Genomic DNA, 24187 nt, shown 5'->3' with positions numbered 1-24187 from the left:
TTCTGCTTCAGATATTGACACTGACAAAACTTCATATTTATTTAAAATGGAGTATATTCATTCTTTATTAAAAGAGGTGTTGATTGCATTAGATATGGAGGAGACCAGTCCTCTTGATATTAAAACCAGTAAACGTTTAAATTCGGTTTTTAAACCTCATGTAGTTATTCCAGAGGTTTTTCCAGTTCCTGATGCTATTTCAGAGGTAATTTCTAGGGAATGGAATAGTCTGGGTACTTCATTTACTCCTTCTTCAAGGTTTAAGAGACTGTACCCTTTGCCGACTGATAGATTGGAGTTTTGGGAAAAGATCCCCAAAGTTGATGGGGCTATCTCTACTCTTGCTAAGCATACTACTATTCCTACGGCAGATAGTACTTCTTTTAAAGATCCTTTAGATAGGAAGCTTGAATCTTATCTAAGGAAGGCTTATTTATGTTCAGGTCATCTTCTTAGGCCTGCTATTTCTTTGGCTGATGCTGCTGCAGCTTCAACTTTTTGGTTGGAAACTTTAGCGCAACAAGTACCAGATCCTAATATGTGTATATCATTGTTAAGCTAATTTAACATCCTAATAATTTCATTTGTGATGCCATTTTTTATATCATTAGAATTGATGTCAGGTATATGTCTTTAGCTATTTTAGCTAGAAGAGCTTTATGGCTTAAATCTTGGAATGCGGATATGACTTCTAAATCAACATTGCTATCTCTATCTTTCCAAGGTAATAAATTATTTGGTTCTCAGTTGGATTCTATAATTTCAACTGTCACTGGGGGGAAGGGAGCCTTTTTGCCTCAGGATAAAAAATCTAAGGGTAAATTTATGGCTGCTAACCGTTTTCGTTCCTTTCCTCAGAATAAGGAACAGAAACCTGACCCTTCCCCTAAAGGAACGGTTTCCAATTGGAAGCCTTCTCCAGTCTGGAATAAATCCAAGCCTTTTAGAAAATCAAAACCAGCCCCCAAGTCCGCATGAAGGTGCGGCCCTCATTCCAGCGCAGCTGGTAGGGGGCAGACTTCAATTTTTCAAGGATGTTTGGATCAATTCAATCCAAAATCATTGGATTCAGAACATTGCTTCTCAAGGGTACAGAATAGGTTTCAAGGTAAGACCGCCTGTGAGAAGTTTCTTTCTCTCACGCATTCCAGTGAACCCAGTAAAGGCTCAGGCTTTCCTGAAGTGTGTTTCAGACCTGGAGTTATCCGGAGTAATTGTGCCAGTTCCATATCTGGAACAGGGTCTGGGGTTTTATTCAAATCTGTTCATTGTTTCAAAGAAAGAGAATTCTTTCAGACCAGTTCTGGATCTAAAAATTTTGAATTGTTATGTAAGAATACCAACATTCAAAATGATGACTATAAGGACTATTCTGCCTTTTGTTCAGCAAAGTCATTATATGTCCAAAATAGACTTACAGGATGCTTATCTTCATATTCCGATTCATCCAGATCATTATCAGTTCCTGAGATTCTCTTTTTCTAGACAATCATTACCAATTTGTTGCTCTTCCTTTTGGCCTAGCAACAGCTCCAAGGATTTTTTCAAAGGTTCTCGGTGCCCTACTCTCTGTAATCAGAGAGTGGGGTATTGCGGTGTTTCCTTATTTGGACGATATCTTGGTACTTGCTCAGTCTTTACATTCTGCAGAATCTCACATGAATAAACTAGTGTTGTTTCTTCAAAGACATGGTTGGAGGATCAATTTACCAAAAAGTTCCTTGATTCCTCAGACAAGGGTAACCTTTTTAGGATTCCAAATAGATTCAGTATCCATGACCTTGTCTCTAACAGACAAAAAACGTCTGAAATTGGTTTCAGTTTGTCAGAACCTTCAGTCTCAGTCATTCCCTTCAGTAGCTATGTGCATGGAGCTTTGTATGCTGAACCAATGGTGCAGGGATTATACAAAGATATCACAATTAATATTCTTAAATTCCAATATTCGACTATCTCTGACTTGGTGGTTAGATCACCACCGTTTGGTCCAGGGGGCCTCTTTTGTTTGTCCAACCTGCACTGTGATTTCAACAGATGCAAGTCTTTTAGGTTGGAGAGCTGTCTGGGGATCTCTGACAGCGCAGGGGGTTTGGAAATCTCAAGAGGCGAGATTACCAATTAATATTTTGGAACTCTGTGCGATTCTCAGAGCTCTTCAGTTTTGGCCTTTTCTGAAGAGAGAGCCGTTTATTTGTTTTCAGATAGACAATGTCACAACCGTGGCGTATGTCAATCATCAAGGTGGGACTCACAGTCCTCAAGCTATGAAAGAAATATCTTGGATACTTGCATGGGCGGAATCCAGCTCTTGTCTAATCTCTGCGGTCTATATCCCAGGTATAGACAATTGGGAAGCGGATTATCTCAGTCGCCAGACTTTACATCCGGGAGAATGGTCTCTTCACCCAGATGTGTTTCTTCAGATTGTTCAGATGTGGGGGCTTCCAGAAATAGATCTGATGGCTTCTCATCTAAACAGGAAACTTCCCAGGTATCTGTCCAGGTCCAGGGATCCTCAGGCGGAAGCAGTGGATGCGTTGTCACTTCCTTGGAATTATAAACCTGCTTATATCTTTCCGCCTCTAGTTCTTCTTCCAAGAGTGATTTCCAAAATCATAATGGAGCGTTCATTTGTACTGCTGGTGGCTCCAGCATGGCCACACAGGTTTTGGTATGCAGATCTTGTTCGGATGTCCAGTTGCCAACCTTGTCCACTTCCGTTAAGGCCAGACCTTCTATCTCAAGGTCCATTTTTCCATCAGGATATCAAATCATTAAATTTGAAGGTATGGAAATTCAACGTTTAGTGCTTAGTCATAGAGGTTTCTCTGACTCAGTGATTAATACTATGTTGCAGGCTCTCAAATCTGTGTCTAGAAAGATTTATTACGGAGTTTGGAAGATTTACATTTCATGGTGTTCTTCTCATAAGTTCTCTTGGCATTCTTTTAGAATTCCTAGAATTTTACAGTTTCTTCAGGATGGTTTGGATAAGGATAAGGGTTTGTCTGCAAGTTCCTTGAAAGGACAAATCTCTGCTCAATTGCTAATCTTCCTGACATTCGTTGTTTTGTACAGGCTTTGGTTCGTATCAAGCCTGTCACTAAGCCAATTTCTCCTCATTGGAGTCTTAATTTGGTTTTGAGGGCTTTACAGGCTCCTTCGTTTGAGCCTATGCATTCTCTGGACATTAAATTACTTTCTTGGAAAGTATTGTTTCTTTTGGCCATCTCTTCTGCTAGAAGAGTTTCTGAATTATCTGCTCTTTCTTGTGAGTCTCCTTTTCTGATTTTTCATCAGGATAAGGTTGTTTTGCGGACTTCATTTAAATTTTTACCTAAGGTTGTGAATTCCAACAACATTAGTAGAGAAATTGTTGTCCCTTCGTTATGTCCTAATCCTAAGAATTCTTTGGAAAGATCTTTGCATTCTTTGGATGTGGTTAGAGCTTTGAAATATTATGTTGAAGCTACTAAAGATTTCAGAAAGACTTCTAGTCTATTTGCTATCTTTTCTGGTTCTAGGAAAGGTCAGAAGGCTTCTGCCATTTCTTTGGCGTCTTGGTTAAAGCTTTTGATTCATCATGCTTATTTGGAGTCGGGTAAATCCCCGCCTCAGAGGATTACGGCTTATTCTACTAGGTCAGTTTCTGCTTCCTGGGCTTTTAAGAATGAAGCTTCTGTTGATCAGATTTGCAAAGCAGCAACTTGGTCTTCTTTACATACTTTTACTAAATTCTACCATTTTGATGTTTTCTCTTCTTCAGAAGCAGTTTTTGGTAGAAATGTTCTTCCGGCAGCTGTTTCAGTTTGATTTTTCTGCTTATAATTTCAGTTTTTTTCATTATAAAGTTTAAAACTTTTTGATTTGGATTGTGGATTCTTTTTTCAGCAGAATTTGCTGTCTTTATTTTTATCCCTCCCTCTCTAGTGACTCTTGCGTGGAGTTCCACATCTTGGGTATTTGTTATCCCATACGTCACTAGCTCATGGACTCTTGCCAATTACATGAAAGAAAACATAATTTATGTAAGAACTTACCTGATAAATTCATTTCTTTCATATTGGGCAGAGTCCATGAGGCCCACCCTTTTTGTGGTGGTTATGATTTTTTTTGTATAAAGAACAATTATTCCAATTCCTTGTTGATGCTTTTGCTCCTTTCTTATCACTCCACTTCTTGGCTATTTGTTAAACTGAATTGTGGGTGTGGTGGGGGGTGTATTTATAGGCATTTTGAGGTTTGGGAAACTTTGCCCCTCCTGGTAGGAATGTATATCCCATACGACACTAGCTCATGGACTCTTGCCAATATGAAAGAAATGAATTTATCAGGTAAGTTCTTACATAAATTATGTTTTTTAGAGCCGTATTTATGCTTGTGAAATATCACCACACTAAGATATGTGCAAATCCAGATCTTAGTGTGATGATTTTTCACAAGCATAAATCTAGCCCTGAAAAGAGCCATAGTCAACGAGGGGCCGCCTACTTCCGCATTCAGCAACTAACAAAGCTGCCGAATGCCCATGTCTATTTTTTGTGTGCTGTGTAAACACAAATGTTCAAAAGGGAGTCTTTGTCTAATGATATTTTTCCTGTCATGGTAGGTGGAAAAGATGTATTGAAGATATTGGAACCAATATGCAAATAAGCCTTGACCATACTCTGCTAAATCTACCTTATTATTCAGGGATTTGCCATCTAGTATCAACAATTGATGGCATTCTATTAAATTTTAAGTTTATGCTAAAGGGTAGAGAATTATCTGTAAGGATTGGCATGTATGGTGATGGTAGAGTAGAATAGACACAATTTAAGTATAGAATTCCATATTTGGAATACTTCTTCAACAATGAGGTAGGCGTCATTCACCTTCGGCCAATGAGATTGTCATAACCAACAAAGACCCCCTGGTCTAGATAAACTCATTCCTTATGTGTTCTATTACGGCACCAGTCAACTATTCTTTGGAAAATATGCCACTCTATATTTTGATATTCATGGAACCCCCAAACTACCGCCGGATATAGAAAGGTATAAAGTAGACTTAGCCACTCTGGTATGTTTCCTGATTAAACATTGTATGCTCGCAATATAAGATATTGGCAAAGGAATCAGGAGGGTCCGCAACAGATTCAATATTCACGGTAGGATTATCATTTTTACAGCTGAAATACAGCCTAAACATGACAAAGATTTATGATTCCATCTATTCATATATCACGCAGGAGTTTGTCATAATTGTGCTTAAAGAGGAGGGTGCGATCCACTGACAGAAAGAATCCCAAATATTTTATGGAATCCCTTTGTATTTTAAGGGAATAAATCTGATGAATATATTGGATATCCTGATCATTTGTTTCTAACACCTAAAAGTTCAGATTTAGATTGATATATGGAAAAGTGAGAAAAATATCCATATTACTCTAGGGAATGCATTATTGCTGGAATTGAATGCACTGGGGAGGATAGGGTAAAGAAGACGTTGTCCACATAAAGTGAAATTTTGTAATGGTGGTTCTCAATCTTAATGCCCTTGATGTTAATATCATAGGAGTCCAATACTTTCATCGCTAAGGTGAAAAGTGACGGCGACAGGGGGCATTCTCGATTGTAATCGAAGAAGATAAGGTGTTATTAAATTTAATGGACGCCGAAGGGTTATAGAGCAATGCAAAGATGTAGTTAATAGACAATTAACTAAAGCCAAACTGAGACAGTGTGATCGGTAAGAACTGACTGTCAATCCTATCGGAAGCTTTTTTGGCGCCATTGCCGGAATCACAGCTGGGGCCTTACCTCTTTTTACAAAATTTTGTTAGTATTATCACAGGCCTACCTACTGGGGATAAAACCAACCTGATTTCGATAATTTAGGACAAAGATCTATTAATCATCATGGCTATTATTTTGGCATATACAGTAGTTTAATATTTAGAATGAGATGTACGTAAGCTGGGCTGTCAGTCGCCTTTCCCAGGACCACAATCCTTGCTTCCAACATGCTAGGAGGAAGAGGCGCTTAATTATCAACCTTTTTAAATAAGGATATCAAATGGGGGCATAATATATCTTTGAATGTTTTAAATTATTTGCTGATAGGCCGCCTGGGACTTTTTCCTGGCTTCGAGTGTTTAATAACATCTAACAATTCTTCTTTAGAGATTTAGATAGGATCTAATTGATCAATTATATTAAGAGTGAGGGAGAGGAGACCGGCATTCTGAATGTATTGTATACACTGTTATGAAAAAGTTGGTTCCAAATGTTTATGCAGTAAACTACATAATTTGGTATAATAAGCTTTAAATATTTGGGCTATTGCCACGTTAGATCTGCCCATTTTCTCATCTGGACGTTTTAGCTCCTGTACATATGTTTTTATTTTATTATTTTTTTAATGCTCTGGCCATAAGTTACCTGCTTTGTTACTTTACATAAAAAAACTTTCTATTTAGGTAAAGGCCTTTTCATTGTGTTTGTTGGTTTAGGAAGTCTTGAGGTGAATTTAAAGTAATTTGTGTGAGAATATTATCGCCCGAGGGCTGTAGTTTGTGGAGATGTTTTAGTCTCGATAGTAAGGCTGACAATTGATTATATTTTTCCTTATTTTGTTTATTGATTTGCGATTTTATTTTATTAAACCCCCCCCCCCCCCCCTGACATAGCACTTATGTGCTTCCCATAGAGCAAATGGATCAATATCTGGTGTGTTATTAATGGCAAAGTACTCAGAGAGTCCTTGACAGCTTAAACTTTGATAGGGTCAGATAATTAAAAATCATCTAAATGCCACAAAAAGTGCGAATTAGGTTTGGTAGGCCAGGCCATAGTTAAAACCATTGCTGATTGGTCTGACCATGCCTTATGGCTAATGGCAGCCTTAGAAACATACTGAGGACTGGTTTGATATGTAAAGATATAATCAAGATGTGAGGATGGGAAAAGAAAGAGTAGTCCCTTTTCAAAGGGTGCAAGTATCTCCAAGTATCATGGACTAATATATTTGTGAAATGCTGCCATTTAAGGTGGACAAATCAAGTATCGCTTTGAAGGGAAAATTCAGTCTCCATCTGGTATAATAATGCCTTGAGCAAAATCCACAAGTCTATTATAGATGGATTTAAAAGACTTGGCCTGCATTTGATTCAGGGCATAGATGTTGACAATTGTGACAAGGCTTCCATATAGCAGACCTGAAACCTTCAAATATCTACCCTCCTTATCTATATAAATTTTTTGTTCCTGAAAGGGGCTCCCTATTTTGAGAAGGATGCTTACCCCGTTCTGTCTAGAGTTATAGGAACTGTGGTAATGGGTGAGGTAAGAAATAAGAAATCTGCATTTTTAGAGCAATAAGAAATCTGCATTTTTATTTTGAAAACATTTTGAAAACATTAAAGCCACCCTTTTTTTTGGGGGGGGGGGAGTTGAACCCCTTAACATTCTGGGAAACAATTATTATAGATTGCTTACTTGCAGTATCCATAGTGTAATGAATTATATCTCTTAAGAGTATATTTGTTTTAATTGCAATTTCTGCCTCAATACTCATCTCCTTTTTTAAAATAAACAAATAATTCAATAAATAATATGCACTCTCCCTTGCTGGCATGCAGCAGAATTCCACCTGGACATTTGGGGTCGTGAGCACCCTTTTTTAGTCTTTTTCTGCACTTGTCATTTTCTAGCACATTCTTTTTTCATTTAAAGAGACAGTGTCCAATTTTTCTCAAATATTTGTGCCCCTGCTTTGGGGTAACTCTTTCTGTGCTTCTTTATACTGTATTTCTCTACCTATGGATACTTGCCTCCTTTATTTATATATTGTATACTATGGAGCAAACTGTTACAGCTCACATCTTTGGATATTATGCTGACCCTTTGGTGACCCACAGATAATTTAACCCCTTCCCAACTGTGTTTTGTAAGGATGTGTTGGTGTATACTTTCTCACTCAATTATGCCACTTAGTCTTATTCTAGACAGGGTCATGCGGCATTGCCTTTACAGCAGATTTACAACCCACCAGCGTTATTCCCAGGACCTGTCTCCTAAATTAAAGGAATAGATCAATTTTGAAATTTCAGAACTTATGGCTGTCATACCTCCACCAGTTAAACTTAGACACTTCCAAGGGAATGCTTCACAGGCTTTAGGATCAACGGAGACATTGCTCAGGAGCCACCTGTCTAGATACCCTGCATAAATCAGGAGTACAGTGGAATCATAAATATCCTCTTCTGATAAAGATTATTTTTAAACCTTGGACCCCACTGCTGATGAAGCAGAAGAAGTATGCTTTAATTTCAGGTTGGAACACACAAACACTGTCTTGAGATAAGTTTTAATAGCCTTGGAGGTGTAAGATCCTCCAGCTACAGACAAACAGTCTGTTAAGAACATTGATACATTCTTTACGGCTGCTCTTTAAAAGCCATCTACTTTCCCTGTACCTGATCCTATTTCTGACCTAATCACCAGGAAATGGTGATTCTTTTGTTCACTCTACCATGTTCAAGAACGTGTTTCCTTTTCCCTTCTGAAAAATTGGAGACATAGGAAACTACTCCAAAAATGGATGGAGCAATCTTCACTATGGCCAGGGGGACTACTATTCCTTTAGAGGACAGCACCTTGTTCAAGGATCACATGTACAGACAGAAAACTTGAAAGCCTTCACAGGTGATCCTTCCAGCTGGCATGCTATATGGTTTATCCAGCTGTCATATTAGTCTATGTTGATGCAACTACTGCAGTATGGTGTGACAACATTTTTGACCTTATTTCTCAAGAAGCTTTCCTTGAAGAAATTCAGAATTGTTTCGGGTTGGTCAGTACTGCAAACAGTTTCAATTGGGATTTCAGCTGTTGAAATGACTCACATTGATATGTAAAGCGCTGCTATGACTGTTCTGGCTAGAAGAGCCTTATGGTTTAAAGTGAATGTAAACTTTCATGAATCAGTGCACGATTTTTAAAAATACTATTAAAAACAGTGGCACTTTCATTTGTGAAAATTTACATTGCAGCGTATTTTAGAAATACTTACCTTTTTCTTCAGTAAAGCCGGATAGCCGATCCCCCGCCCGCAGTTCCTCTGTCCTTACGCCACCAATGCCAAAACCGGCTTCCTCCAATCATTGTTTCCCCCCCAGAGCATCCATCTCGTGAGACCACGCCGTGAGTGGAGGAAGCCAGTTTCGTTATTGCTGTGTAAGAACTAGGGATGCACCGAAATTTCGGCCGCAGAAAGTTTTGGCCGAAAATGGCATTTTTGGCTATTTCGGTTTTCGTTTTTTTAGCCTATTATTTTCGGTAAAATTATTGTGTAGCATGTTTCAAATTTGATGCTAGCCTAGAGCTGCTGTTTAAGTTTATTACTTGACTTACTGTTCTGCATATAATGAGTTTTCTAGGACTATACTTTATTTGGATAATTAGTAAAAAAAAAAACCTGTTAAATATGAATCTGTTGCATAGAACTAAATGAAGAATAATAAAAGGATGCACCAAAATTTTGGTCGCAGAAACATTTTGGCCGAAAATGGCATTATTGTTTGCCTGTTTTTTTTTTCTTGGTAAAATTATTGTGTAGCATATTATTGTTTTAAGATATTTTTGTCCAATTTTAGTGTGTTACTTTCAATAAAAGTGTGGGATTTTTTTATTGGCTCTAATTATGCAAAAATAACTAAAAAAAATAATTTGAAAAAATACATTTTCGGTATCCGTTTCGGTTTTCGGTCAAGTGCATCCCGGATTTTCGGATTCGGTTTCGGTCCAGAATTTCCATTTCGGTGCATCACTAGTAAGAACAGCAGGAAGAAGCGTGCGGGGGATCGCCAATCCGGCTTTGGTGAAGACAAAGGTAAGTATTTGTAAAATACGCTGCAATGTAAACTTTCATGAATGAAAGTGCCCCTGTTTTTAATAGTATTTTTCAAAAACGGATACTGATTCATTAAAATTTACATTCACTTTAAGTCAAAGCTCAACAAATCCAGGAGCCAGGGAGCTATTGGCTCCAAGAATTTTACTTTTTTGGGTTATCCTCCATATATCTATGTGCAAATACCACTCTCTGGCTCCTAAATATTCTTATAGACTCCTAAATTTTAAACAGATTTGCGATCCCTGGAATTAAGTCATGGCCTGCTGACATGGTCACACAAAGCAGACACATTTTCCTTCCATTCCAGAGAAAGATTTTGATTGGACCTGAACTGGATGCTTTGCAACAGTCACTGGAGGTAAGGGAGCTTTCCTGCCACAAGACAAAAATGCTAAGGCGGGTTAAAGTTTTGTCAATCTAAGACACAAACATCCTCCTCAGTGTCTCAAATGTCAGACACATCAAAATTCTTGTGTAATCCCAGTTTCTCCTGTTATAAGTCCAAACAAGCCAAAAAGTCTTCCTCCTCCTCCAAATCTGCATGATGGTGTGGCCCCTGACCCAGACATAGTACTGATGGGGAGCAGATTGAATGTTTTTCAAGAGGCTTGGGAGATGTGGGTTCCATATCTTTGGGTACTGAACATTATTTTCCAGGGGTACTGCAAAGGATTTTGGTACTCCTCAAGGTGGAGTCCTAATTTATTTTATTCTCAGAGATCTTTTAAAGAAGGCTAGTGCCTTCTTTGCATGTGTAACAGACCTAGAAGCTATGGGAGTTATTGCCCATTAGAGGAACAGAATCAAGGGACACCACACAACTTTAGCCCCAGAACCTGTTCCAACTATTTCATTGTTCCAAAGGAAGAAGTTTCTTCAGGCCCATTTTAGATTTCACGCCTCTAAACCAGTGTTTTCCAAACCCAGTCCTCAGGATACTTACTCAGGCCAGATATTCATTATATCTTAACTAGAGCACAGGTGAAACAATCAGCCCACCCATCAGCTGATTATTTCACCTGTGCTTTAGTTGAGATATAATGAATATCTGGCCTGAGTAAAGGTCCTGAGGACCGGGTTTGTGAAACACTGCTCTAAACAAATTTCTTTAGTGCAGGAAGGTCCATTTATGTCTAACATAGACTTGAAAGATTTGCCTTTTTGAACTCAATTGCCTTGGCAATGAAGGAGGTAGCCTGCATTATAACTTGAGCAAAACATCATCATTTCATGGTTTCAGCAATCCACATCCTGGGTGTGGACAACTGTAAAGCAGGCCAGTCATTACTCTCATGGCTTCTTGCTTCAATGACAAGCTACCCAAGTATTGTGTGAGATCTCAAGACCACAGGTGACTTTCATAGATGCTTTAGTGGTTCCATGGTCCTTCAGTCTGATTTGCCTCTTTCCTTTTTTTTGTGTTGCTATACAAATAACTTATTGCTCTGGCATAACCTCACAGAATTTGGTATGTAGATGTAATCCAGATGCCCTCCAGCCAGCCTTGGCATCTACCTATCAGGAAGGACCTTCTATCTCAAGGTCCCTTCTTTCATCAAGACCTCAAATCTCACACCTAATTTTGTCTTAAAGAGGTTTCTCTGATGGGTGTGCTTGCCTCCTCCTGGTTGATTTGTGTCATGATCCAGCCTAGACTTGAACCTGGCACCTGTTTTTATGTCTGCTATATTTGTTTCCCAGCCTGACTTACCTCTTCGCTACAAGATGGCTTGTTCATAGGCTGAGATTTTTAGAATACTGTTACTTGCAACTTTTGCTCTCTGGCTCCACCTGCCCACCAACTTTAGGAAATCATCTAATCAGCAGCCTACTATTATAGGCAGGTTTGGTCTAAATTCTGGGCCTTGACATTGAGAGTTGTACTCTGTCTGAGCCTCTGTTCCATATTCCTGTTTATTATTATTCTGTTGTATTTCCTGGTGCCTGACTTCTGCTCCGTTTTGAGACTACTACTCTGGATTTTTCCTTTGCACTGCGTTTCATTTCTGGACTTATTCCCTAGCATTTGACCTTGGCTGATTCACTGATAATTCCTAAAGACTGCTTTGGGTACTTTTGCTTGCTTGTTACCTGTTACTACAGAGATTACCTGTCTACAGTTTATCTACACATCCTGCCTGCTATCACAGAGTTACCTGTCTACAGCATATCTGCATTCCTGGCCTGTTATTACAGAGTTACCTGTCTATAGCATATCTACATATCCTCACTGCTATTGCAGAGTTTCCTGTTTACAGCATATCTACGTTTCTGCCTGCTATCGCAGAGTTACCTGTCTACAGCATATCTCCTTGCTACTGCAGAGCTTCCTGTTTATAGCTTATTTACATATCTTACCTGCTTTAAGACTGCCTGAACTGATTTACCAACCTTCTATACTTGTCTGCACAGAGACTTTGCCTTTCATCTAGCCTGCATTTTTCTGCGCTGCTAATTAAAGGGCCATGATACCCAAATGTTTGAACACTTGAAAGTGATGCAGCATAGCTGTAAAAAGCGGACTAGAAAATATCTCCTGAACATCTCTATGTAAAAAAGAAAGATATTTTACCTCAAAAATTCCTCAGTAGCCACATCCCATTGTAAAGGACTTCTAAGCAGCAAATCAGTTTAAGGAAGTTTGCTATGAAATCTCATGAGATCACAGTAAAAGAGTTCATGACCTCAGCACTGTTGGTGCTGATTGGCTGCTGTTCATTTCTTCATTTATTTATTTTTACCTGCAGCTGAGCAGCAGCTGAGTATAACTTTTTTCACAGAACTTACTCTGCTGAGCTGAGGAGATTGTGAGGTAAAATATCTTCCTTTTTTACATAGAGATGCTCAGGTGATATTTTCCTGTCAGCTTTTTACAGTTATACTGCCTCAGTTTCAAGTGATTTAGCATATGAGTATTATGTCCCTTTAATCTGTTAAATAAACTCTTTACTTTTATTCCTAAATACTTTGTACCAGTTTCATTATGCCTAAAAGGAAAGACTCACACAGACATCACACAACTTTAATCTTACACCTCTGCACAACAGCTCATATCACCTGAACCTCATACTACAATGAATATGACAATTGGAGTTTAATCCTACATGTGATTGACTCTCACCATCATAAAATAAATTAATTTATTGTGTAATAGCATTTTTTTTTATTAAAAGAAAGATTTCTTCTTTGTGGGTAAAACTACTCCAGTCAGTCCCTACTCACTGGAAATGGGAGAATTTAAGATAACTATAGATATGAATGATGCATATTTTTTTATTTCTACATCCATGCATGTTTATATTAAGGTCCATAGATTAGCTATGGAGCAACATTTTTTTCCCTTTTAGTTAAAGGGATAGTCTTCTGGCTTCAGCTTCGTTAATAGGGCCTGGTCCTCAGAAATTATATTATATATTTTTTTTATTAGAATCTCAAATTATTTTCCCAGTTACTCAATCTTGCTTTCAATTTTCTCTTGAAGCTAATACCTATTGACTTATTGCAAATGGGTGTAAGCCCAAGAAGAAATTGAGTAATTGTAGGTATATGTGTTTTTATTTCCTACATTATAAAGCGGATAATATTAAAACCTCTATTAAACATAGAGGTTCCCTTACTTTATAAACATATTTACTATTTTCATTCTTGTGAAGCCATGTTCCATTCCACCAATATCAACTATCTGTAGGGATATTTTGTGTACTCATATTTATTGATAGTTTTGGTAGGGTTTTAAACCGTTTTATCCAATCTTTAATACATCCAAATGTATTTTAAGATATAGTAATCCTGCTTTTAATTTATTTTGGGTTTCCTTAGAAACTCGAAGAAAAACAGAACCACCTCTGGGTCATGATCCACGCACTGCTGTCCAGTTGCGTAGTTTAACTACTGTGCTGAAGCGTCTGAAAGAAATCATGGAAGGAAAGAGCCAGGTATAAATTATTTGCTTTCAATATTCCGTTGTATGATCAGTTGTATATACTAGTAGCTCTTAAAGTGTGCCATGCTCTTTATATGGTGTTGAGGACGTAGTGGGCTAGATTACAAATGGAGCACTAATTAACGCTCCTGCTCAAATTCTAATTGCGCTAGAAGTAAGCTTTTTGAGCTCATCTGATTGTGCTCGTATTATGAGTTGAAAGTAAACTGTTTCCGCTCACATGCGAACCCGACGGGCGCCAAAAGTTGAACTTGCATCGCATGCGCTTTCATGTATTCCCCATAGAAGTCAATAGAGACAAAAAGTGGAAAGAAAAACACCCCACCCTACTCGCAGACTCGATCACATTTTCTCATGTGCGCTAACCCGACATGAAAATATGAATATTTCAATTTCCAATGTTCTGCATATAGCATAATATGTTCTATTTGTTCATCCTATATAATTAAAGGCCAGGTATGTTTGTCCGATGCAGTCATGCGCAGTAGAGACTGCACAAGACAAACAAACATATCTGGCCTTAATGACCAGCGCCGATGCGCAGTAGAGACTGTGCGAGACAAGAGCGAAGACTACGCTCTGCTGCGATCTCACTAAAAGTAGCGAGATTGCGCTATTTCGGCATGCCCCACGAGTGGGGCAGTGCAGAAATAGATGTGCAGAGGTACAGAAGAGAGTGTCCCTCTCTGCATCGAGCAGCAGTGGTGCCGATCGTTGGTGGCATGGGAGGGTTAGGAGGGAGGCCGGTCCCATATCTGGAGGGGGGCAGGTGGGACCCTTGCGCTTAAACATTAAACAGAAACAGATGCACTCTCAGGACTTCCACAAAACTTCTTTAATGGAACGTTTTCGGGGTTCACAACCCCTTCATCAGCATCAACTTACAAACCAGCATATCACAATTTATAGTGTTTCTAAATAACATCTCACCAATCCAGTGTTACTCCAAAAGTGCGCAAAAATTATCGAGTGTATGTAGCACCTTTTTTGTATTAAGGGTTAATAGACGTGTATTCAATCAACTATAGCACACTTTATATCTGTTCAATTTCCTACTGGAAAACATAAAGTATTATTATAAGTTTCTGCAAATAGATCTTGGGGATATACAGCCAGTAATGAGCCTCCCTTACGATTTATAGCTATTTCACATCAACACATGAGTTGATAACAAGTACAGCAAGTACAATCACATTTGTTTGTAAATAATTGCATATTTTATCTATGTACAGGAATGGTAGTTTTGTATGCATGAAAGTGACCGAAAAAACGTATCATTCACTGTCCCATGTATATGATTGTCACATTATTGGTATTTACACTGTGTTAGGACACGACGTAGGATTGTTTACTATAACCATAGCAACTGTTACTATGATGATGTATACACACGATGACACTTGAAATTGCCGATCAGGGCTAAGATTACGGCGATCCAAAAAGCAAACGCTGATTAAGTCAGAAGGCATTTTGACACTTATTTATTTGACACACATTAGATACTTTTTATGTATTAGTCATTATTTGACGGCAGTACATATAATACAGCTTGTAAGTTTCACATTATATTGCCGTGAAACCGGAAGTGAGATTACATCACTTCCGGTCGATACTAACACTGTGGAACGCAAGATGCGTTCCACACTCGATAATTTTTGCGCACTTTTGGAGTAACACTGGATTGGTGAGATGTTATTTAGAAACACTATAAATTGTGATATGTTGGTTTGTAAGTTGATGCTGATGAAGGGGTTGTGAACCCTGAAAACGTTCCATTAAAGAAGTTTTGTGGAAGTCCTGAGAGTGCATCTGTTTCTGTTACATATACCTTGTATTTTTGCACCCAGGCTGATGTCTCTTGGTGGGCTGAACTGGAAATTGTTTGCATATATATATATATATATATATATATATATATATATATATATATATATATATATATATATATATATATATATATATATATATATATATATATATATATATATAGAGAGAGAGAGATACATATACTGTACATCTTTAGACATGTATATGTATGTATGTCAATGTTAAAGCCTTTTGCCTGTGTTTTTTTTTTTTTTTTTTTTTTTTACACATGAGCCAGTGTTAGCTGACTGATATGATAATAATTATAGAAAATAAGTGCTTTTTCTCCTGTTAAGTGTGGTCAGTCCACGGGTCATCATTACTTCTGGGATATTAACTCCTCCCCAACAGGAAGTGCAAGAGGATTCACCCAGCAGAGCTGCTATATAGCTCCTCCCCTCTACGTCACCTCCAGTAATTCTCTTGCACCCAACGAATAGATAGGATGTGTGAGAGGACTGTGGTGATTATACTTAGTTTCATACCTTCAATCAAGAGTTTGTTATTTTATAATAGCACCGGAGTGTGTTATTCCTTCTCTGGTAGAATTTGAAGAAGAATCTACCTGAGTTTTTTCTATGATTTTAGCCGGCGTAGTTAAGATCATATTGCTGTTTCTCGGCCATCTGAGGAGAGGTAAACTTCAGATCAGGGGACAGCGGGCAGATTAATCTGCAAAGAGGTATGTAGCAGCTTATTATTTTCTGACAATGGAATTGATGAGAAAATTCTGCCATACCGATATAATGTAAACTCAGCCTTAAATGCAGTAGCAGCAACTGGTATCAGGCTGTCATGTATGTATATTTTACACTTCAGTATTCTGGGGAATGGCACTTCACTGGAATTATACTGTATGCATAAAACTTTAGCCTAATTTGCAGGGACTAGCAACAGGCTTTTTAATAACACTTAATTTATTTAATGTTAAACGTTTTTTGCTGGCATGTAAAATCGTTTAATTTTCTGAGGTACTGGGTGAAAAAATGTTTTGGGCACTAATTTTTTCCACTTGGCAGTCGTTTTATTTAATTTATGACAGTTTACTGATCTCTCTCACTGTTGTGTGTGAGGGGGAGGGGCCTTTTTTGGCGCTTTTGCTACGCATCAAAAAATTCAGTCAGAAGTTTATTGTCTTCCCTGCATGATCCGGTTCATCTCTACAGAACTCAGGGGTCTTCAAAACTTGTTTTGAGGGAGGTAATCACTCACAGCAGAGCTGTGAGATTGTAGTTGACTGTGATAAAAAACGTTTATTTCTGTATTTTTTTTCTGCTATCAGGGTTAGTTATCCTTTGCTAATGGGAGCAATCCTTTGCTAAAATTGTGTTTTTACAAAGTTTTGATGCTATAACTTTTCAGTTTATTAATTTTCAACTGTCATAACTTTTTCTGTGCTTCTTATAGGCACAGTACGTTTTCATATTATAGTAAATTACTTGAAAAGTATTTCCAAGTTGCTAGTTTATTTGCTAGTGTGTTAAACATGTCTGATTCAGAGGAAGATATCTGTGCTATATGTGCTAAATCCAAAGTGGAGCCCAATAGAAATTTATGTACTAACTGCATTGATGCTACTTTAAATAAAAGTCAATCTGTACAAATTGAACATATTTCACCAAACAACGAGGGGAGAGTTATGCCGACTAACTCGCCTCACGTGTCAGTACCTGCATCTCCCGCTCGGGAGGTGCGTGATATTGTAGCGCCGAGTACATCTGGGCGGCCATTACAAATCACATTACAGGATATGGCTACTGTTATGACTGAAGTTTTGGCTAAATTACCAGAACTAAGAGGTAAGCGTGATCACTCTGGGGTGAGAACAGAGTGCGCTGATAATATTAGGGCCATGTCAGACACTGCGTCACAATTTGCAGAACATGAGGACGGAGAGCTTCATTCTGCGGGTGACGGTTCTGATCCAAACAAACTGGATTCAGACATTTCAAATTTTAAATTTAAGCTGGAAAACCTCCGTGTATTACTAGGGGAGGTGTTAGCGGCTCTGAATGATTGTAACACAGTTGCAATACCAGAGAAAATGTGTAGGTTGGATAAATATTTTGCGGTACCGTCGAGTACTGACGTTTTTCCTATACCTAAGAGACTTACTGAAATTTTTACTAAGGAGTGGGATAGACCCGGTGTGCCGTTCTCACCCCCTCCGATATTTAGAAAGATGTTTCCAATAGACGCCACCACACGGGACTTATGGCAAACGGTCCCTAAGGTGGAGGGAGCAGTTTCTACTTTAGCTAAGCGTACCACTATCCCGGTGGAGGATAGCTGTGCCTTTTCAGATCCAATGGATAAAAAGTTAGAGGGTTACCTTAAGAAAATGTTTGTTCAACAAGGTTTTATATTGCAACCTCTTGCATGCATTGCGCCTGTCACGGCTGCAGCAGCATTTTGGTTTGAGTCTCTGGAAGAGACACTTGAATCAGCTCCATTAGATGAGATTACACACAAGCTTAAAGCCCTTAAGTTAGCTAACTCATTTATTTCGGATGCCGTAGTACATTTAACTAAACTTACGGCTAAGAATTCCGGATTCGCCATTCAGGCGTGCAGAGCACTGTGGCTAAAATCCTGGTCAGCTGACGTTACTTCTAAATCTAAATTGCTTAATATACCTTTCAAAGGGCAGACCTTATTCGGGCCCGGGTTGAAAGAAATTATCGATGACATTACAGGAGGTAAAGGCCATGCCCTGCCTCAAGACAGAGCCAAACCAAAGGCTAAACAGTCTAATTTTCGTTCCTTTCGTAATTTCAAAGCAGGAGCAGCATCAACTTCCTCTGCACCAAAACAGGAAGGAGCTGTTGCTCGCTACAGACAAGGCTGGAGACCTAACCAGTCCTGGAACAAGGGCAAGCAGGCCAGGAAACCTGCTGCTGCCCCTAAGACAGCATGAATTGAGGGCCCCCGATCCGGGAACGGATCTAGTGGGGGGCAGACTTTCTCTCTTCGCCCAGGCTTGGGCAAGAGATGTCCAGGATCCCTGGGCGTTAGAGATCATATCTCAGGGATACCTTCTGGACTTCAAATCCTCTCCCCCAAGAGGGAGATTTCATCTGTCAAGGTTGTCAACAAACCAAATAAAGAAAGAGGCGTTTCTACGCTGCGTACAAGATCTTTTATTAATGGGAGTGATCCATCCGGTTCCGCGGTCGGAACAAGGACAAGGGTTTTACTCAAATCTGTTTGTGGTTCCCAAAAAAGAGGGAACTTTCAGGCCAATCTTGGATTTAAAGATCCTAAACAAATTCCTAAGAGTTCCATCGTTCAAAATGGAAACTATTCGGACAATTTTACCCATGATCCAAAAGGGTCAGTACATGACCACAGTGGATTTAAAGGATGCTTACCTTCACATACCGATTCACAAAGATCATTACCGGTATCTAAGGTTTGCCTTTCTAGACAGGCATTACCAGTTTGTAGCTCTTCCATTCGGATTGGCTACGGCTCCAAGAATCTTCACAAAGGTTCTGGGTGCTCTTCTGGCGGTACTAAGACCGAGAGGAATTTCGGTAGCTCCGTACCTAGACGACATTCTGATACAAGCTTCAAGCTTTCAAACTGCCAAGTCTCATACAAAGTTAGTACTGGCATTTCTAAGGTCGCATGGATGGAAGGTGAACGAAAAGAAGAGTTCTCTCTTTCCACTCACAAGAGTTCCCTTCTTGGGGACTCTTATAGATTCTGTAGAAATTAAGATTTACCTGACAGAAGACAGGTTAACAAAGCTTCAAAATGCATGCCGTGTCCTTCATTCCATTCAACACCCGTCAGTAGCTCAATGCATGGAGGTGATCGGCTTAATGGTAGCGGCAATGGACATAGTACCCTTTGCACGCCTACATCTCAGACCGCTGCAATTGTGCATGCTAAGTCAGTGGAATGGGGATTACTCAGACTTGTCCCCTACTCTGAATCTGGATCAAGAGACCAGAAATTCTCTTCTATGGTGGCTTTCTCGGCCACATCTGTCCAGGGGGATGCCATTCAGCAGGCCGGACTGGACAATTGTAACAACAGACGCCAGCCTACTAGGTTGGGGCGCTGTCTGGAATTCTCTGAAGGCTCAGGGACAATGGAATCAGGAGGAGAGTCTCCTACCAATAAACATTCTGGAATTGAGAGCAGTTCTCAATGCCCTTCTGGCTTGGCCCCAGTTAACAACTCGGGGGTTCATCAGGTTTCAGTCGGACAACATCACGACTGTAGCTTACATCAACCATCAGGGAGGGACAAGAAGCTCCCTAGCAATGATGGAAGTATCAAAGATAATTCGCTGGGCAGAGTCTCACTCTTGCCACCTGTCAGCAATCCACATCCCGGGAGTGGAGAACTGGGAGGCGGATTTCCTAAGTCGTCAGACTTTTCATCCGGGGGAGTGGGAACTTCATCCGGAGGTCTTTGCCCAAATACTTCGACGTTGGGGCAGACCAGAGATAGATCTCATGGCGCCAAGCTTCCTCGTTACGGGTCCAGATCCAGGGATCCGGGAGCGGTTCTGATAGATGCTTTGACAGCACCTTGGACCTTCGGGATGGCTTATGTGTTTCCACCCTTCCCGATGCTTCCTCGATTGATTGCCAGAATCAAACAGGAGAGAGCATCAGTGATTCTAATAGCACCTGCATGGCCACGCAGGACTTGTTATGCAGATCTAGTGGACATGTCATCCTGTCCACCTTGGTCTCTACCTCTGAAACAGGACCTTCTGATCCAGGATCCCTTCAAACATCAAAATCTAATTTCTCTGAAGCTGACTGCTTGGAAATTGAACGCTTGATTTTATCAAAACGTGGTTTTTCTGAGGCAGTTATTGATACCTTAATACAGGCTAGGAAGCCTGTTACCAGAAAGATTTACCATAAGATATGGCGCAAATACTTATATTGGTGCGAATCCAAGAGTTACTCATGGAGTAAAGTTAGGATTCCGAGGATATTGTCTTTTCTACAAGAAGGTTTAGAAAAGGGTTTATCCGCTAGTTCCTTAAAGGGACAGATTTCAGCTCTATCCATTCTTTTACACAAACGTCTGTCAGAAGTTCCGGACGTTCAAGCTTTTTGTCAGGCTTTAGCTAGGATCAAGCCTGTGTTTAAAACTGTTGCTCCACCATGGAGTTTGAACTTAGTTCTTAATGTTTTACAGGGTGTTCCGTTTGAACCCCTCCATTCCATTGATATCAAGCTGTTATCTTGGAAAGTTCTGTTTTTAATGGCGATTTCCTCGGCTCGAAGAGTCTCTGAGTTATCTGCCTTACATTGTGATTCTCCTTATCTGATTTTTCATTCAGACAAGGTAGTTCTGCGTACTAAACCTGGGTTCCTACCTAAGGTGGTCACTAACAGGAATATCAATCAAGAGATTGTGGTTCCATCTTTGTGTCCTAATCCTTCTTCGAAGAAGGAACGTCTGCTACACAATCTAGATGTAGTCCGTGCCCTGAAATTTTATCTACAGGCAACTAAGGATTTTCGACAAACGTCTTCCCTGTTTGTTGTTTATTCTGGTCAGAGGAGAGGTCAAAAAGCTTCGGCTACCTCTCTCTCTTTTTGGCTTCGTAGCATAATACGGTTAGCCTATGAGACTGCTGGACAGCAGCCTCCTGTAAGAATTACAGCACATTCTACTAGAGCTGTGGCTTCCACTTGGGCCTTTTAAGAATGAGGCTTCTGTTGAACAGATTTGCAAGGCTGCAACTTGGTCTTCTCTTCATACTTTTTCCAAATTTTACATATTTGACACTTTTGCTTCTTCGGAGGCTGTTTTTGGGAGAAAGGTTCTTCAGGCAGTGGTTCCTTCCGTATAAAGAGCCTGCCTGTCCCTCCCGTCATCCGTGTACTTTAGCTTTGGTATTGGTATCCCAGAAGTAATGATGACCCGTGGACTGACCACACTTAACAGGAGAAAACAAAATTTATGCTTACCTGATAAATTCCTTTCTCCTGTAGTGTGGTCAGTCCACGGCCCGCCCTGTTTTTTATGGCATGTAAAAATTTTTTTGAATTATACTCCAGTCACCACTACACCCTTTGGCTTCTCCTTTCTCGTTGGTCCTTGGTCGAATGACTGGAGGTGACGTAGAGGGGAGGAGCTATATAGCAGCTCTGCTGGGTGAATACTCTTGCACTTCCTGTTGGGGAGGAGTTAATATCCCAGAAGTAATGATGACCCGTGGACTGACCACACTACAGGAGAAAGGAATTTATCAGGTAAGCATAAATTTTGTTTTCTCTCTAGTATAGTTTTAAAGGCTTAAAACTGAATTGGTACACTGGCTAAATAATACAATCCCTTTTTTGTTTTGTCTATCTTATCATTTGGAGTGTTTGTTTTTTGCCATTCATTTTGTCCCTGTTATTTTAGGATAGTGACTTAAAGCAGTACTGGATGCCTGACAGTCAATGTAAAGAGTGTTATGACTGCAGTGAGAAATTTACCACATTCAGAAGGAGGCACCACTGCAGACTTTGTGGGCAGATCTTCTGCAGCCGCTGCTGTAACCAGGAGATCCCTGGGAAATTCATGGGATATACAGGTTGGATAAACATTTTGGCTATGGCTCCCTCTTAAGAGCATTTTTCTGTGAATATCCTTGCACGAAAAACTACATCTTTGTTTTTTTTATTAAGAGGACATTATACTGTGATTTTTTTTTTGTAAACAAATATAGGATTCCTCTGGGTAATCATATGTTTAACTGTGAATCGTTTTGCTGGATCATTTTGCTTTACTGTGTTTTCATGCCACATCCTGCCTTTTCTGCCAGGGGACCTCCGAGCTTGTACTTACTGCTGTAAGATTGCAATAAACTACGCTCACTCCACTGATAGCATCAGAGAGGATCTAAATGCTCTCTCCGATAACTCCTGCTCTGTGTCTCTTCTGGATCCTGGGGAGCCCCGAACCCCTGTTGGAGGAAGAAAGTCCAGTCGTAACATTTTCTTAGAGGAAGACTTAGCTTGGCAGAGGTAGTATCATTTAAGCTGTTACTATTATAATTAGTGCTCAATAAACTAACTCCCTATTCGATCTTTTAATAACCTCATTTATGTAAATCACTAGCTCTATGTATTCTGGATTGTACTCCATGCAGTGAACTTATCTTAGAGAGTATACCAACAGATATTATTGTAGGACAATCTGCAAATAGAACAGTATGATCAACGCAACATACCAAAACTTTATCATAGCTTAGTTTTTACATTAATGTCTTTCCATTGACTGTTATACCAGCTGCACAGTATAAAATGTATGAGAAATTGCTTCTTTTGGTTTATTTCTGTATATGAAATAACCAGGTTTGGTGTTTGAACATTAACATTTTATTGCTTACCTACTACTGAGATTATAATTTCTCCTACATTGGTGTATCCGGTCCACGGCTTCATCCTTACTTGTGGGATATTCTCAATCCCTACAGGAAGTGGCAAAGAGAGCACTCAGCAAAGCTGTCCATATAGCTCCCCTCAGGCTCCGCCCCCCCAGTCATTCTCTTTGCCGCTCTAACTAGTAGCATCTCCCCGGGGGTGGTAAAGAGTATGTGGTGTTAGTTGTAGTTTTTTATTTCTTCTATCAAGAGTTTATTTTAAAATAGTGCCGGCTTGTACTATTTACTCTGCAGCAGAAAGTGAAGAAGATTTCTGCTAAGAGGACTATGATTTTAGCACCAGTAACTAAAATCCATTGCTGTTCCCACGCAGGACTGTTGAAACCAGATAACATCAGTTGGGGGGAACAGTTTGCAGGCTTAACTGCTTCAGGTATGATCAGTCATTTTTCTAACAAGACCCAGTAATGCTAGAAGACTGTCAGAAAATCCCTCTGGGATAGGTAAGCCATTGTTATTAGATTCAGCAATAAAAGGATGGCTTATTTTAAGGGCTTATGCTGGTTGACACTATTGTGGGCTAATCGATTGCTTTTTAGCAAGTTTTCAACTTAAATAGGTGTTTTTTTATCAACTTAAAACACTTTTGGGGATTAATTTGCGCCTGGCACTTAGTTGGACACCTAATCTAGTCAGAAAGGCCCCTCCACTCTGGTATGCTGAGGAAGGAAGCCTCATTTTCACGCCTCAATTGTGCACTTGTTTTGACTAGCCAGTTCATGCAGCTTCACGTGGGGAGTCCGGAGGCATCAGGAAGGGCTCCAGGGAGGCTTATATTCTTACCAAAATAACCCTAAGGAAGGTAAAAGCCACAGGGCAAGCTGTGGCAGAGTACTGTAGTGTGTTAACCGGTTAACTGCTGTTATTATCTCCGGTTTGGGCATTAAGGGGTTAATTGGTCTGAAAATTTATGTGCAACCTTTTCAAAGCATTATGACACTGTGGTGAAAATTTCATAAAAATCGGATGAGTTTTTGATGTTTCAGTAATAAAGTGTGCACTTTTATTATTTAAAGAGAGAGTAACGTTTTTGTCAAAAATAAATTTTATTGCTTTGAAGTTACTTTTAA

At 39.5% G+C, this 24187-nt stretch overlaps 1 protein-coding gene across 1 annotated transcript in view; it reads left to right on the top strand.

The window, feature by feature from the left end:
- The window catches only part of PIKFYVE (phosphoinositide kinase, FYVE-type zinc finger containing), a 563129-nt gene that overhangs the window by 51178 nt on the left and 487764 nt on the right, over positions 1–24187 (top strand). The window contains exons 4-6 of the mRNA XM_053713067.1: positions 13717–13832; positions 22094–22265; positions 22497–22698. Of these exons, the coding sequence (XP_053569042.1) occupies positions 13717–13832; positions 22094–22265; positions 22497–22698 (490 nt within the window). The remainder of the gene's footprint in view (positions 1–13716; positions 13833–22093; positions 22266–22496; positions 22699–24187) is intronic.

Source organism: Bombina bombina, chromosome 1, assembly GCF_027579735.1.
Source record: "Bombina bombina isolate aBomBom1 chromosome 1, aBomBom1.pri, whole genome shotgun sequence".
NCBI lineage: Eukaryota > Metazoa > Chordata > Amphibia > Anura > Bombinatoridae > Bombina > Bombina bombina.
This window is presented reverse-complemented; position numbering and strand designations above follow the sequence as displayed.